We start from the raw sequence: 18,084 nt of genomic DNA, 5'->3' as shown, positions 1-18,084 counted from the left end.
TTGCCTGCGACCCTGTAGGACAGGGTAAGCAGCTACAGATAATGGATGGATGGATGGAGATATATATATAAAGAAATAAACTACAAATTTAAAGATAAAAATGAACACATTTGCATAAATTAACAGGTTTGCAGATATACAGTTAACATAAGTGTATTACACAGGTGATTTTGTCAAGTCAAGTTTATTTCTATAGCGCTTTTAACAATAAACATTGTTGCAAAGCAGCTTTATAGAAATTGAACAACTTAAAACATGAGCTAATTTTATCCCTAATCTATCCCCAGTGAGCAAGCCTGTGGCGACGGTGGCAAGGAAAAACTCCCTCAGACGACATGAGGAAGAAACCTCGAGAGGAACCAGACCCAAAAGGGAACCCATCCTCATTTGGGCAACAACAGACAGCATGACTATAACATTAACAGTTTTAACATGAAGTCAGTTTCGTTGATGTTATAAACTCTTCATTGATGGAAACTTGAGTGCAAAACTGTTCATGACAACTGCAGTCCTAAAGTTAGCAAGTCAACTGTAGTCCTCAGCCATAAAAACATTACTGTAAGAGTCCAGAGTGTCTTCCACGTGTGACTTTCAACTGTCCATATGGGGCCGTCCTCCACAGGAGTACTGCACATGTAAGTATTGCACAGGTAGTATTAGGACAATGCAGTGTTGCTAACTCGGTGGTGTAGTGGTTAGCACTGTTGTTTCACAGCAAGAAGGTCCTGGGTTTGAGCCCAGTGGCCAGCGAGGGCCTTTCTGTGTGGAGTTTGCATGTTCTTCCCATGTCTGCATGGGTTTCCTCCAGGTGCTCCGGTTTCCCCCACAGTCCAAAGACATGCAGGTTAGGCTAATTGGTGCAACCAATTATGCAATAATGCAAATGGCTTCCTCCTCAGTATACAAGTGCACTTCCATGGCAGGAAAAAAACTACATTTTGCCGCCTATGTAGTCCGTTATTTATACAAAATTGAGTCATTTAGGATTCAGCCATGTTTTTGCTCAGCGTTAGCAACAGTTACAGGTTTTTAACTTTCTCCTGAAATGTTTTCTTTCATTTCTTCTTCCTCAGGGTAGTAAAACTCACTTTCGCTGTGAACACTGTCGTTATCGCTATCCATGATGTAAAATTAATGCTATTCTCCTGAGAAATGCGAAAATAAATGTTGACAAAAATCGCGACTATGTTTGCTGTTGTTGTGAACGAGCGAGTCGCCAGAGGTCCGTAACCGGGGTCCGTACCGTACGATACGGACCTGCTCGCCAGCCAATGAGTGGGCGGGATTTGATGGAAGCTGCACCGCGAAAAAATATATTAATACGATATGATCAATAGTCTTCTTCTTCTTCATATTTATTATCTCATCTCATCTCATTATCTCTAGCCGCTTTATCCTTCTACAGGGTCGCAGGCAAGCTGGAGCCTATCCCAGCTGACTACGGGCGAAAGGCGGGGTACACCCTGGACAAGTCGCCAGGTCATCACAGGGCTGACACATAGACACAGACAACCATTCACACTCACATTCACACTTACGCTCAATTTAGAGTCACCAGTTAACCTAACCTGCATGTCTTTGGACTGTGGGGGAAACCGGAGCACCCGGAGGAAACCCACGCGGACACGGGGAGAACATGCAAACTCCACACAGAAGGGCCCTCGCCGGCCCCGGGGCTCGAACCCAGGACCTTCTCGCTGTGAGGCGACAGCGCTAACCACTACACCACCGTGCCGCCCCATATTTATTATATTACGATCAATATAAGATAATTAATATTAATATAAAAACGTAATATAAATGTGTCAAATATGATGTGTTTTATATTTATGCAATTTGTCTTTTTTTCATAAATAACACACTGAGAAGTTTTAACTTTTCATTTAGAAAAAGCCTTAAATTTGAAAGTCCTCAATCTTGTGTCCCATCATGCACCGCGCACGCTTTGCGGGCCAAACTAGTGCGTTGACCTTTGATTGGATGTTTACGATCGAAGTGATTTCTGAGAACCAATCAGAGTCGAGTATGTTGACAGGGTGCGCGCGAGCGAGCGTGCGCGCTCAACGCTCTACGCTTCTGTTTGTGGGCGGGCGTGAGTGAATGAGCGCACGCGCGCTGAATAACGGCTGAATCCCAAAACGCCTCTGTTTGGAAGAGGTTCTGCACTAGGTAGGGCGTAGAAGGTAGTATATTACGCTCTAGGAAGTGCGCGTGTATAGGGAGCAAGGGAAGGTTTGGGATTTTCGCCAACGTACTGGTGGTTTTGAGTTGAGTTGCCCAGTAGAGAGAGCTAGCTGTCTCTGTTAGTTGCCTGTTTTCTGTCTCGGCTTTAGTGAAAGCGGATATTGTAAAGTAGAGACCGAGACAGAGCGAAGCCTTCAGACGGAGTTGTCGTGCCAATCTGGGCGAACGGATCTCCCTTCCTGGCCTGGCCATGGACGAGCAGGCGGGCCCCGGTGTGTTTTTTAACAATAACAATAACTCGGCTTTGGCCGGCGGAGCGAAAGCGGTGCAGCAGCCGGGCGACGGAGGCGGAGAGGCGGTGAGGGCGCAGTATAACATCCCGGGGATCCTGCACTTTCTGCAGCACGAATGGGCCCGGTTCGAGGTGGAGAGAGCGCAGTGGGATGTGGAGCGGGCCGAATTACAGGTAATTCCTCTGGATCTTTTTGTTTGTGCGCAATGTGCTTGTTTTTGTCTCTGCACCTTTCTCTTACATCAGCGTTGGCTTTGGGAATGACGTCAGAATCCCAGCACACCTTCATACAGCACTGAACTTTACATTTCCCAGCCTGATGCGCTTTATTTCTCTCCCAGAGCTGCTCTTATCCATTTTACATCTTCTGGATAAATGAGATGGAGTCAGGCACATGCAGGTTCGGTCTGTGCTGTAGAACTTCTCATGAGATGGCTGTGTGATGACCCTACATGCACAACATGGGTTGATCTGTGCACACTGTGCAGTCCAGGACCACCATCAAGGAACATCCATCCATCCATCATCTCATCTCATTATCTCTAGCCGCTTTATTCTGTTCTACAGGGTCGCAGGCAAGCTGGAGCCTATCCCAGCTGACTACGGGCGAAAGGCAGGGTACACCCTGGACGAGTCGCCAGGTCATCACAGGGCTGACACATAGACACAGACAACCATTCACATTCACACCTACGGTCAATTTAGAGCCACCAGTTAACCTAACCTGCATGTCTTTGGACTGTGGGGGAAACCGGAGGAAACCCACGCGGACAACATGCAAACTCCGCACAGAAAGGCCCTCGCCGGCCCCGGGGCTCGAACCCGGACCTTCTTGCTGTGAGGCGACAGCGCTAACCACTACACCACCGTGCCACCATCCGTTATCTGTAACCGCTTATCCTGGATCCTGTCCCAGCTGTGAGAGGCAGGGTACACCCTGGACACCAGATCATCAGGGCTGACACAACCATTCACACTCGCAATTTCGAACCCAGGTCCTTCTTGCTGTGAGGCGACAGCGCTAACCACTACACCACCGTGCCGCCCCATCACGGAATATCTATCTCCATTGAATGACTGATTGGGCGGCACGGTGGCGTAGGGGTTAGCACGGTCGCCTCACAGCAAGAAGGTCCTAGGTTCGAGACCAGCAGCCAGCGAGGGCCTTTCTGTGTGGAGTTTGCATGTTTTCTCCGGGTGCTCCGGTTTCCCCGGACATGCAGTTCTAACATAACCTTGGGCTGAAGTGCTCTTGAGCAAGGTACCTGACCCCTGACTGCTCCCCGGGCGCTCTGGTGTAGCTGGGTGTGTGCGCGTGTGTTCACTGCTTCAGATGGGTTAAATTCAGAGGATGTATTTCACTGTGCTTGAAGTGTGCATGTGACAAATAAAGGTTTCTTCTTCTGATTGTGTCAGGCGATCTCCAGGATCATGATCGTATCTAATCAGTACTGATACTGCTCCTATACTGTGCTCATTTACTCCTAAAAACATCCTGATCCCAAGATTACTATGTGTCGTAAGCTAAGTGTATGTTTTACAGACATTTGGCAAATGCTCTTATCCAGAGTGCTGTACACAGGGGCGTATCAAGCTTTCCAAAAGTGGGGGTGTTCTGGTGTTCAATGACCGATATGGAACTTTTTCATACCCATGGTCCATGGATGCAAATGAAAGGGAGGACAGCAGAAAGCCTATAAATCCAGTTGACTCCAGCCAAGTTCTGCATTTCATGCAGAGATCTATCATGTTGGGTTTTGGTGTTGTTACTGCCAGGGCTGTGTAATTATTCAGTAAGTGAAGGCAAAAAGTATTGAGTGATAATTCTAGGTAACAGGATACTGTTCTACAACCCCGATTCCAAAAAAGTTGGAACAAAGTACAAATTGTAAATAAAAATGGAATGCAATGATGTGGAAGTTTCAAAATTCCATATTTTATTCAGAATAGAACATAGATGACATATCAAATGTTTAAACTGAGAAAATGTATCATTTAAAGAGAAAAATTAAGTGATTTTAAATTTCATGACAACAACACATCTCAAAAAAGTTGGGACAAGGCCATGTTTACCACTGTGAGACATCCCCTTTTCTCTTTACAACAGTCTGTAAACGTCTGGGGACTGAGGAGACAAGTTGCTCAAGTTTAGGGATAGGAATGTTAACCCATTCTTGTCTAATGTAGGATTCTAGTTGTTCAACTGTCTTAGGTCTTTTTTGTCGTATCTTCCGTTTTATGATGCGCCAAATGTTTTCTATGGGTGAAAGATCTGGACTGCAGGCTGGCCAGTTCAGTACCCGGACCCTTCTTCTACGCAGCCATGATGCTGTAATTGATGCAGTATGTGGTTTGGCATTGTCATGTTGGAAAATGCAAGGTCTTCCCTGAAAGAGACGTCGTCTGGATGGGAGCATATGTTGCTCTAGATCCTGGATATACCTTTCAGCACTGATGGTGTCTTTCCAGATGTGTAAGCTGCCCATGCCACACGCACTAATGCAACCCCATATCATCAGAGATGCAGGCTTCTGAACTGAGCGCTGATAACAACTTGGGTCGTCCTTCTCCTCTTTAGTCCGAATGACACGGCGTCCCTGAGTTCCATAAAGAACTTCACATTTTGATTCGTCTGACCACAGAACAGTTTTCCACTTTGCCACAGTCCATTTTAAATGAGCCTTGGCCCGGAGAAGACGTCTGCGCTTCTGGATCATGTTTAGATACGGCTTCTTCTTTGGCAACGGCGGACGGCACAGTGAATTGTGTTCACAGATAATGTTCTCTGGGAATATTCCTGAGCCCATTTTGTGATTTCCAATACAGAAGCATGCCTGTATGTGATGCAGTGCCGTCTAAGGGCCTGAAGATCACGGGCACCCAGTATGGTTTTCCGGCCTTGACCCTTACGCACAGAGATTCTTCCAGATTCTCTGAATCCTTTGATGATATTATGCACTGTAGATGACGATATGTTCAAACTCTTTGCAATTTTACACTGTCGAACTCCTTTCTGATATTGCTCCACTATTTGTCGGCGCAGAATTAGGGGGATTGGTGATCCTCTTCCCAGCTTTACTTCTGAGAGCCGCTGCCACTCCAAGATGCTCTTTTTATACCCAGTCATGTTAATGACCTATTGCCAATTGACCTAATGAGTTGCAATTTGGTCCTCCAGCTGTTCCTTTTTTGTACCTTTAACTTTTCCAGCCTCTTATTGCCCCTGTCCCAACTTTTTTGAGATGTGTTGCTGTCATGAAATTTCAAATGAGCCAGAATTTGGCATGAAATTTCAAAATGTCTCACTTTCGACATTTGATATGTTGTCTATGTTCTATTGTGAATACAATATCAGTTTTTGAGATTTGTAAATTATTGTATTTTGTCCCAACTTTTTTGGAATCGGGGTTGTATAACAGAGATGTCAGTATTGCTGCCTACACTGGTATACACTGATATAAACAAAACCAAAAACTTCACATAGCCCAAGAAGTCATACACAGTGTATAGATCATACACCATCATGCATAACAGTTTGGACTGGGATTGCTTTGTGTGAGCAGGAGGCATGGCTAATCAGTTCATGTTGGAGTAGCGCAGCATCCTGGAAGGACCTCTTTAGTATAGCATTCAAATAAGACGGGGCAGTTCCTGCTTTTAATGTCTTTAATTATTCAAACTCGTGTACGAAACTTGTTTGCATCATGCATTACATCAGGTTTAATGCATAAAATTTGAAAATGATGCAATAGACTACACATACAACAAACACTTAATGGCCAAATAACATTACTGTACAACAATTATTGAACATTCATTCGATTTGAAATGCCTTTAAATCTCAATTGAAAAACTCTTCTAAAAAGTGATAAGCAATTATAATGCATGAAAAGTAGACTTACACACACACTCGTAATAAAAAAAAACTTGCCTCAACTGACTTTACAACTAGTAACTACTATTAAAGGAACAGTCCACCGTACTTCCATAATGAAATATGCTCTTATCTGTATTGAGACGAGCTGCTCCGTACCTCTCCGAGCTTTGCGCGACCTCCCAGTCAGTCAGACGCGCTGTCACTCCTGTTAGCAATGTAGCTAGGCTCAGCATGGCCAATGGTATTTTTTGGGGCTGTAGTTAGATGCGACCAAACTCTTCCGCGTTTTTCCTGTTTACATAGGTTTATATGACCAGTGATATGAAACAAGTTCAGTTACACAAATTGAAACGTAGCGATTTTCTGTGCTATGGAAAGTGCGCACTATAATGACAGGCGTACTAACACCTTCTGCGCGTTTCGGCAGCGCATTGATGCGGAGCTCAGATATCAATGCGCTGTCGAAGCGCGCAGAAGGTGTTAGTACGCCTGTCATTATAGTGCGGACTTTCCATAGCATAGAAAATCGCCACGTTTCAATTTGTGTAACTGAACTTGTTTCATGTCATTGGTCATATAAACCTATGTAAACAGGAAAAACGCGGAAGAGTTTGGTCGCATCTAACTACAGCCCCAAAAAATACCATTGGCCATGCTGAGCCTAGCTACATTGCTAACAGGAGTGACAGCGCATCTGACTGCGTCTGACTGACTGGGAGGTCGCGCAAAGCTCGGAGAGGTACGGAGCAGCTCGTCTCAATTCAGATAAGAGCATATTTCATTATGGAAGTACGGTGGACTGTTCCTTTAACACAATCTTTTAGGGCATGGCACCTGGGACAACTGTTTGAACGACGGCATCGCAAGCGCTTTGAGAAGGGTCTGTCTGCAGAGCCAAGCCAGGCACAGTAAGCACCGCATGCGACGTCAAACCTGGAACGGTGAATCAGGAGCGGTAAAACTGGTGTTGGCTCTGCAAACAGATACTGTATTATTGAGCGCTTTCGGCACGCTACGCAAACTGGCTATTATATTCACGCAACTGCTGATTGGTCGGGTGAGAAAAACTGTTTTGAGTCCGTTGCGTGGATGTTTTTTGTCTAACGTTATGGTAATAGTTTACTTCCTTGTTACACATTTTATAGTAGCTGTATAATTTTCATAATGATGTCATTTTAATCTAACAAAAGTGCAGGGGATGAAATTGTGTTTCAACAAAAGTGGGGGGGATGAAACGTACGCATCCCCCGCGGGTGATACGCCCCTGGATGTACAGCATACCTGGAGCAGTTAGGGATTAGATGCCTTGCTTAAGGCAAGGCATCGCCTCACAGCAAGAAGGTTCTGGGTTCGTGACCAGTGGGGGCCTTTCTGTGTGGAGTTTGCATGCGGGTAGGTTAATATGGGACGACCTTGGGCTGAGGTGCCCTTGAGCGAGGCACCTAACTCCCAACTGCTCCCCGGGCGCTGTTAGCATGGCTGCCCACTGCTCTGGGTATGTGTGTGTGTGTGTGCTCATTGCGCACGTGTGTATTCACTGCTTCAGATGAGGAATTTCACAAGCGTGTGATGAATAAAGTTCGTCTTCTTCTTAAGGGCATTTCAACCATTCTTGCTGGTCAAGGGAATCGACCCAGCAACCTTTTGGTCCCAGAACTGTTTCAGTATTCCATGGCTTCCCCACAGTAGGTTGCTCAGCTGAACCGACAGCATGATCTGGATGTACACGTGATTAAGGATCCAAAGCAAAGCAGATTGCACATTGTGCCCTGTGAAAATATTTAATATTTATCTACGGCGTTTTTCCGACAATACGAGTAGCCTGACAGAATGTTTAAGCAGTATATTTAATTGAAAGTCCATGGCTGGCTGATTTGCAGTTATATCCGTAAGGACGATCGTTTAAAAAAGTGCACGCGGTGCCAGGAATTGGACGTCTACACGCAAAGGTATTGGCGATGAAGTAAGCGTGCAGAGAAAGTGTGAGCGAGCACTTTGGTTGTACAGGAACCGAGCACTGAGACGCACTCGTTTACATTCCCGTAGTTCGCCAGGGTGTATACTTTTGCTCACAAGTCAAGGTGCAGTTCACGGCACCTTGCACCTGTTCGCTTTGCCATGTCTGTCCTTGCATTCTTAACTAAAGATGCTGTTTAAACTTAAACATCAAACTGAGATTGAGGAGTTATTGCTTTCAGCACACACAGCAACCAAGATCGACTGATTTAAAAATTTTCCATGATTGTATTCGTATTGATGAGTTTTAAAAACTTGCACTCTGACTGAAAAAAAAATGGCATCGTGCCTCCCTGTTCTCTATTGCCCCTTTTCCACCAAAGCAGTTCCAGGGCTGGTTCGGGGCCAGTGCTTAGTTTGGAACCGGGTTTTCTGTTTCCACTGACAAAGAACTGGCTCTGGGGCCAGAAAAACCGGTTCCAGGCTAGCACCGACTCTCTGCTGGGCCAGAGGAAAGAACCGCTTACGTCAGCGGGGGGGCGGAGTTGTTAAGACCAACAACAATAGCAAGACCACGAAAGGTCGCCATTTTTAAGCGACGAGAAGCAGCAGCTGTACAAACGTGAAGTCAGCCATTATTATTGCTGTTGTTGCTGCTGCTGCTTCTTCCGTGTTGTTTTTGCTTCGATGTTCACGCCAAGGTTTATGCAAACGTAGCGACGTAACTGACGTATACAGCGACGTAATGACGTGGCTTCCCTTAACACCGCGAGCTATGGAAAAGCAAACTGGTTCTCAGCTGGTTCGCAAGTTGAACGAGTTGTGAACCAGCACCAGCACTGACCCCGAACCAGCCCTGGAACTGATTTGGCGGAAAAGGGGTATATCAGAACACAAGCGAATCATGCAGTACACTGTTCTGGTAGCTAAAGGGCTGTCATCATCACCATGTGTGATAGTTACATAATCTAGGTACATTTATTAGCTTGGCTTAGTCATGGATTGATCCTGGGGTGTGGTTTGGGTTCGAATCCCTGCTGAAATTGCATGAAAGTTCCAAATCTTTATTCATGGGTGGTTAACGTGACCTGAAAAGCGTAGCTGGTTGTATCCAGTACCTGACAAAAGTTTGGACACACCTTCTAATTCAGTGTTTTTTTTTTTTTTTTTTCCCTTTATTTTTATCAGGGCTTTGAACCGATTCAAGGAATGAAAACGAAAACCGGGAACTTTTTCTATTTCACATGGAACAGAAACGAAACCAGAAACTTTATTATTTTTTATGTTCCGGAACAGAAACGCTTATTAAAAATAATGGTAACCGGTTAATACCGGTTTTTATTTCGTTCCTCAAAGTTTCCGTAGCCTACAAATAAAAAAAGTCATTCTTCTCCTGCGCAAGTTTCTATGACCCGCTGGGGTTCACTTCCTGTGTGACGTTCGCTGACTGAATGGAGAGAGCGGGAGGGTGGACTACTATCACGTCTCCACATCTTAAATAAGAGGTAAATATTGCAGTCTATCGTTATTCAAAAACGTCAATTTCAGACACGATATCAATATATTTGTCCACGTTAATGAGAGGCTCGTGAACATTGAATGACGTTAACCTCTGTTAGCCTATCAATGCATAGGGCCTGACTAGCCTTTGGTAACACACTAAACGAATTATCTTTCATTTTTGGCACTTTTTCTGTTTGTGTAGATGGGAAGACATACTGAGAATCCAAATCGCCAACATTTGAAATAATAATTGTTTTGAATTATTTCTTGTCTTATTGAATGAAGGTTGTAATAGAATTAGCCTACATTTGGCTTAAGCTGGATGAGACAGAGACATAATTTTATAGCCATTTGTTAAACAGCTGACAGGGAACGTAATTAACCGTTCCGGGAACGAAATTTTTTTTGTTCTAACCGGTTCGGGAACGTCTATTTAATGGTGGAACCCAAAACCAGAAACGTTAAAATTCCGTTTCTATTCGGAACGAACCAATAGGAAAAAAATTCTGGTTCAAAGCCCTGATTTTTATTAATTAAAAGTCACTTCACGTCTTGATGAATGTCGTCGCTATTTACTTAGTTGAGCGGTTCTTGATGTTCTATGGATTACTCCGGTTGTGGAGTAGGGCTATTTAGTGTATGTTTATGATTTACTGTTTGATCTCGGAGTCATTAAGAAGGCAAGAAATTGCACTAATTAACATTTGGCGAGGCACCTCTGTTAATTGAAAAGTGTTCCAGGTGACTACCTCGTGAAGCTTGTTAAGATAACGCCAGTAGTGTGTAAAGCCTCATCAAGGTCAACGCTGGCTACTTCGAAGAATCTAAAATATGAAACATTTTTAAATAATATTGAGTGGTATATCAGGTATATTCCATTCAGCTAGCATGATATTGAACGAGTCGAAAATGAGTTACCGTAAAAAAAAAAAGCCATTATTATTATACAGACACACACTTTTTTTCAGGTGTTCAAGGTGTCTTTCTGTTTCAAAATCGTCTCAAAATCTTCCGTATTAACGAAGCAAACCTGGCGGCCATGTTTGTTTACAAATCGTCACAGTCGCTTGCTAGCGTGGAAGTTTTACGTCTCTGACGCACAACATGTTTCAAGATTTAAAGAGCAGGCTACGTTTTTTTTTTTTTTATTCGCTGTGTATAATCAGAAAACATGGGCTGACCTTAAATTATATTTCATTTGTGTTTTATACTATTGTTAATTCTGCTTGTAAGTTTACGTGATTTATTTATTAGGTTTTCGTCCATCGCAGTCGATGATGACCGCATTCCCTGTTTGTGTGTCGTCATGTGGCTAATCAGCCCAATTTTTGCTCGAAAAGATCTGCCACATAAGCTACAAGTGCAGGGATCAACTGCTAGGTTTTCCGCAGCTCTCTGCTTGCGGAGGCGCCTTCTTTCCACTGCATGTAGCAGGGTTTTTTCTAGAAAAATCTAGTATGAGGGCGCTCACCATGGTGAGGGAACGAAGCAATGGGGGGGATGGTGCCGGTTGTCGTCCCCCCCACGAAGCCTTTCAAAAATTGAGGCTCCAATGGGACATTCTGAGGCTATCTGAGAGGGTAATTGTAACAAATTATCAACATTGAAAAAGAAAGAAGTAATCTTCTTCTGCCCCGGACAGTCTTTGGCTTTCTTCCGTTTTGTGCCGCGGGATGACATCTTTAAATGCCCAAGTGTCAACAAAAACAACTCGCGAACTACTTCTGTCAAAAGCTCCCGCGCCGGTGGGTGAAAGGTCATTCAGTCTCGAGAAATCTCGCTCTACAAGTCAGCTGACCTTGTATGTAACCCATGTCAAATCTCGCGAGAGCAGCCGCGACAAGTAAACAACTAAACAACATGGCGCCTCAGTCTGGAAACCGCCAATTCGGATTGTTTTTGCACCGTCTGGCGGTGTATCTACTATGATTGGAATAGTTTTGGAGTAATTATAACGTATTTGACGATCAGACACATTGTCACGTGGTGTTGCTGGGATGTTTTCACGGAGAAAAGATCGTTTTGAGAAAGATTGCATGTTGTGCAGTAGTATACAAGTGCATGGCCTAAGTGTGACTTGGGGTTCGATCAGCATTTCGGTAAGAGGGCGCAGCGCCCCTGTTCCCCGGTTTAGACGAAAGCCTGATGTAGCTTGCGATTTGCCTCTGCAATTTGTGCTCCTTTGTGGATGGCTTCTTTCCATGATGACTTGTCTGAGGCTGCTACTTTCCATGAACTTGGATTGATGTTAAAAGCTTTAAGGGAGCGTTTCAGTCAGTACGTTTACATGCGCATCCAAATCGAGCTACTGTCGGTAATCGAGCTCAGGGTCCCAGCAGGGGTGCCAGAGAAATCCAATCCTACATGCACACAAGGAAATCGAGCTATTGTGTGAGGTACATTGTGCACCCGAGCCACAGGTGGCGCTACACGCCCCATCATGTTGGTACACTTACGGTTGTCGTCATGAAGAAGAGCTATTCAAGAGTGTAAACAAAGTTATCAGTTCCGTGTTCACAAGAAGAGTGTTTGTAGTTTGTATGTACGAACAGAAGTGTTCCGAATAAAGTGGGCGGCTAAGGTGAAGTGTCATGCCGACCGAGGCTGTTGTTTTGTTTTGTTTTTCGACCGAGGCTGTTGTGTTTCCCGCTTGTGGTCTCATCACTCGTCACTTCCGGAAGGGGCAGTGCTGAAGTAAGTAGCTCTTCTACGTAGCTCGATAGGGTTTACATGCACTAAGTAGCTCGGCAAAAATCGCATAATCTAGGTTGTGTAGCTCGATTACGAGAAATCAAGTTTGGTTCAATTTCAGCCTAGCTAAGGTGTTTCCATGCCATTTTGAACTTCGATTTCAGTCGAGCAACGGCAGAAATGCGATTTTCTCTATGTGCATGTAAACGCACTGACTGTGTCTCTGTATCTCTTTCTTTCTTTGTCTTCCGCCAGAGCGTTTCCCAATGGTGAGTTCTCCATACATTAGTTGCTTAGGAATGCGTTCATCAGACATTCTTGTAACATGTCCCGACTAGTGGCCTAGTGGTAGCGTGTCCGCCTCTCGATCGGGAGATCGGGAGTTCTATTCACGGTCGGGTCATACCAAAGACCATCATAAAAATGGTACCTACCGCCATCTGGCAAGGCACGCTGCAATACAGATGTGCATGCGGAGTTAAACTCTCGTGGTTACCAGAGGACTAGCCCCCCACTGTAACCCTAGCTATGTAATAGGCAAGAGGCCGAGGGCTATGGAAACGGAGATCGGCGCCGCCCGATGCGCCACATATAGGTTGGGCCTGGTTAGTACTTGAGTGGGAGACTGCCTAGGAATACCAGGTACTGTAAGGCGTGGGAAGGACTTTGACTTGACTTTGACCTCCGCCAGAGCGTTTCCCAATGGTGAGTTCTCCATACATTAGTTGCTTAGGAATGCGTTCATCAGACATTCTTGTAACATGTCCCGCCCATCTAATTTGGTTCTTCTGGATGATAGTATGAACAGATGGCTGATTTTGCTCAAGCTAGGATTTCTGTGTTACCCCTTTTCCACCAAATCAGTTCCAGGGCTGGTTTGGGGCCAGTGCTGGTGCTGGTTCACAACTTGTTCAACTTGCGAGCCAGCTGAGAACCAGTTTGCTTTTCCATAGCTCGCGGTGCTAAGTGGAGCCACGTCATTACATCGCTGTATACGTCATTATGTCGCTCTATACGTCAGTTACGGCGCTACGTTTACTTAAACCTTGGCACGAATATCGAAGCAAAAACAACGCGGAAGAAGCAGCAGCAGCAACAACAATAATAATAATGGATGACTTCGTGTTTGTACAGCTGCTGCTTCTCGTCGCTTAAAAATGGCGATCTTTCGTGGTCTTGTTATTGTTGTTGGTCTTAACAACTCCACCCCCCCGCTGACGTAAGCGGTTCTTTCCTCTGGCCCAGCAGAGAGTTGGTGCTAGCCTGGAACTGGTTTTTCTGGCCCCAGAGCCAGTTCTTTGTCGGTGGAAACAGAAAACCCGGTTCCAAACTAAGCACTGGCCCCGAACCAGCCCTGGAACTGCTTTGGTGGAAAAGGGGCATGTCAGGGATCTTGTCTTGCCATTTAATCTTTAGGATCTTACGTAGGCAATTGAGATGAAAGCGATTGAGCCGTCGAGCATGTCTGGCGTAAACCGTCCATGACTCCGAGCCATAGAGCAGAGCGGTTAAAACGACTGCTTGATACACTTTCACCTTAGTAGAAGATTTAACACCTCTATGACACACCTCCCAGACGTTAGAACGAAGCCTTCCAAAGCATGCACTAGCTTTCGCGATACGACAGTTCACTTTTTGACTGATAACCGCATCACTCGAGAGTGTACTTCCTAGATAGGTGAACTTGGAGACAAGTTGATTTCCTTTGAGAAATATGGATGGCTGCTGTTGAGGATTTATTTATTATTATACTGCTCGACCACCAGTGCTAAGCTCAGCTATGCTATCCACAACTTTCCAAACTTTGACCTTTCCCACAGTTTATTGCCGCGTCATAGCAGAAGCCGGTATCTTTCTTCCGCTCCACTGTGTTGACGTTTGTACCTAATGCTAACTGCTAGCTAGGTAAGATCAAAGACGGTGACGCATGTCTGATTTTCTGATGTGCTCTGGGGATAATACGATCAAAGTGCCCCGTATGTCTCGTCTCACGGAACGGATAGACGACTTGAAGTTGTGGCCCGACATCAGCTACGTTGGCATTGTCCGTGTATTCTTAAGGCCAATTTATGCTGACAACCCAGTCCTCGCAGACGGCGCCGCAGATAGCGTCTGCGTAGCCCCCCCCCCACCTTCGCAGACGCTCTGCGTGCACCTCCCAAAAATTGTGACCACCGCAGAAGCCTCGCAGATAGCGTCGCAGACAAGAGGGCTCCGATTGGTCCACTCTACATCCGCTGTACACGCACTTCCGCTTCCCTACTTTCCCAGTTTGGTTTGTTTTCACGACCTCCATTTTTAAAAACACGAGCGAAGATGGAGCAGCACGAAGAGCGGTTGATCGAGGAAGTGAGGAAGTACGGACATCTATACGACTCCAGTTCTAGTCATTATAAGTAACCGGAGGATAAACACTCCACTAACCACACCCACCAACTCCTAGCGATTTCGTGACTTCGCGCCCCCTTGCGTTGTGGCGGTGAATAACATCGCGCACGCCTATTACTCCCTGCTCAACGATAAATTACAACTGTCTGCGAAAAGCTATCTGCGAAAGCCTAGTCGCAAGAGCATGCAGAGGCCTTTAGCGAGGGTGTTGATGGCAAGGAGCTAAGGAACTACAAAAGCGTAGAGGCGTACAATTACCCACGCAGCAATCAAATCGGCAAAATTATGCGTAAAAGAGACGGCGAGTGTGTTTGCTTGTATCGGCTCAAGAAGCAAAAGCTCGGTCAGAGAAGCGTAGGCTAAAGGCCAATTTATGCTGACAACCCAGTCCTCGCAGATAGCGTCGCAGACAGTGTCTGCGTAGCCCCCCCACCTTCGCAGACGCTCTGCGCGCACCTCCCAAAAATTGTGACCACCGCAGAAGCCTCGCAGACAGCGTCGCAGACAAGAGGGCTCTGATTGGTCCACTCTACATCCACTGTACACACACTTCCGCTTCCCTACTTTCCCGGTTTGGTTTGTTTTCACGACCGCCATTTTTAAAAATACGAGCGAAGATGGAGCAGCATGAAGAACGGTTGATTGAGGAAGTACGTACATCTATACGACTCCAGTTCTAGTCATTATATTTAAAAAAAAAGTTCTAGTCATTATAAGTAACCGGAGGATAAACACTCCACTAACCACACCCACCAACTACTCCTAGTGACTTCGCGCCCCCTTGCTTTGTGCCGGTGAATAACATCGTGCACGCCTATTATCCCCGCTCAACAATAAATTACAACTGTCTGCGAAAAGCTATCTGCGAAAGCCTTGTCGCAAGAGCATGCAGAGGCCTTAACTGTTTTAATGCAGATACTGTCAAACTCTGGAAACAACAAGCATCCCATACTTAAATAATTCCTTGTCTGTGTATTTATTCGAGCTTCTTTAACTCCTTAACTCTCCTGATCATTCCAGATGTTGGATAGTATCTGTAGGATATTTGTTTACACTAGTACTTCGGCACTGGTCGCGCTTGGATTCTCTCGGCTGCATGCACGTATTGTTCTTCACTTTGAATAAAAGCTGAATAACGTACAATATCTAAACCAGCGTTTCTCAACCTTTTTTCGGTCACGGCACCCTTCAGAAGTATGCAAATTCTCAAAGCACCCCCATATAAAATATACGCAGTCACGCTGACCATACGTTGACCCCGGCAGTGACGTTGTGACATGGGAAAGGGGGCCGTGAGACAAATTTTGATGATGCATGAGGCGGCAATGATCTGCATTAGTGTAACTATCGTTTTTTGGAATTTTAGTTCATGTTTTAAAAAAATTTATTTCAATGTTAGAATATATAATTTTTTGACGGCACCCCTAACGAAGCCAGACGGCACCCCGGTTGAGAAAGGCTGATCTAAACGACAGTTACGCAGAATTAATGTTGTTGATTCAGGTCCAAAATGCAGTGGTTAGTGGAAAGACAGGAATCGCATGTACAGATGAGCAGCGTACGGTGCCGGACAACACGTTTTGCGAGTCTGTTTTTCGTGCACAAAACCGATTCCGTTCGTAAAATCTTTAAGCTTTCACGAGTTGTTTGTGCACCCAATGCCTGCATACGTCGAACCAGAAGAAGACATAATTTAAAAATTTAAAGACATAATTTAAAAAAATCTACACTTTTTTCGTTTCTGTTTCCGGTTGAGAGTACGTCGTGCGTTTTCTGGCTGCCGCTTCTCATCAGAGCTTTTTTAATTTTATTTTTATTTTCTTTATCTATTTTCATTTTTTTATTTATTTTTTTTCTGTGTGTTTGTGTAGTTTGGTGTTTGTTTGAGAGTTTTTGTCCGCCAGTGGTGGTGTAGCTCCAGACCCAGTTTTGGGCGTCGGTTCCCTCCAGGCCTTGGTTCGCTGTGGGTGATGCCTGCACTCCCAGCTGTGGACTGCAGTGAGCCTGTTGCTCATTTTACATCGTGGTTGTCCAGCGCTCTGTGGTTTTAGTGCTTGGCGTGATGTTCCGAGCGATGTTGCTCGGTGGTGTCGCAGCAGCTGTGCAGGCGGTTTGGGACACACCAGCGCTCTGCGTGGCGGAGCTTCTCTGCTCGCTGTGTGGATCTACGGCGTGGTGTTCGAGCGATGTTGTTGACAGCGTCACGACGGCGGTGCTGGAGATGTGGGACTTGTTTTCGTGCGCCTTTTGGTGGGACTGTAGCTGCTACACCACGGGAATTACATCCTGACCCCTACTCGGTGGACTTTTTACTTTTTATTTTTTTTATTTATTATTATTTTTATTTATTTATTTTTTTCTTTGTCTATAATTGTAAAGCGTCCTTGGGTTTCTTGAAAGGCGCTATATAAATTTAACATTATTATTATAAAAAGACGTTATCCTCGGACTAAAACATGGTCGTCGTAGCTAGCTCCGAGATGTGTGACGATTCATTTTTTTTCACAGCTCGATTCAAATCACGATTCCCTTTTTTTTTTGTCCTCTATTTTATAACTGATGCAATTCATTGTCATTTATTCTGTTAACTGTCAGCCTAGAAGTGCACAGCAATTAAAAAACAAACAAACCAGTCGTGTTGCCTTTGTAGTCTTTATTCAGACTCCAGTCACTCCGTTGACTTTGAATGGAACACAGTTCAGTTACTTTTGGCACGGTTTAATTTTCAAACCGCAAAACACCAAGCAAGGAAAAACTTCATGACTTTTGTCTCCGATCTTTTAAAACGCAGTCGCTTGTGTTGAAGTAAACACCACCTCTTGAGACACAACCATTCACTGTCCAGACAGGACAGAAGGCACTGAGATCCAGTAAGTTCTGAGAAAGCAATTGTTTATTGCCATGATGAGGAAACTTAGACTCGCGCAGCTTGCACAACACTTGTTTTCCGTCACAAGACGGTAAGAAATGCTGCCAAACTGGGCTTTTAAAAGCCGGTGGCTTCAGGAATTCCGAGTCGTCCGCCACGTTGTTCACAAAGCAACGCATGATCGCACGAGATTGCTATAGCAACCACAAACATGTACAGCTCCGGGTACTGAATCACATTTTTAATATCAAAATTACGCCATTTGTCGAAATTTTGATATGCATCAAGGGTTATCGGGATGAAATTAGGTATAGACCCTTCCCA

General features: G+C 45.0%; 1 protein-coding gene across 2 annotated transcripts in view; it reads left to right on the top strand.

Annotated features, from left to right (window-relative positions):
- Positions 1 to 2,285: 2,285 nt before the first annotated feature.
- Positions 2,286 to 18,084, top strand: part of strn (striatin, calmodulin binding protein) — a 184,015-nt gene continuing 168,216 nt past the window's right edge. For both annotated transcript variants that reach the window (XM_060941036.1, XM_060941035.1), the window contains exon 1: positions 2,286 to 2,650. In XM_060941036.1, the coding sequence (XP_060797019.1) occupies positions 2,435 to 2,650 (216 nt within the window). In that variant the 5' untranslated portion in view covers positions 2,286 to 2,434. The remainder of the gene's footprint in view (positions 2,651 to 18,084) is intronic.

The sequence above is a fragment of the Neoarius graeffei genome, chromosome 15 (assembly GCF_027579695.1).
Source record: "Neoarius graeffei isolate fNeoGra1 chromosome 15, fNeoGra1.pri, whole genome shotgun sequence".
Classification (NCBI taxonomy): domain Eukaryota; kingdom Metazoa; phylum Chordata; class Actinopteri; order Siluriformes; family Ariidae; genus Neoarius; species Neoarius graeffei.
Note: the sequence above shows the minus strand (reverse complement) of the source record. Positions and strands in the feature narration are given on the sequence as shown.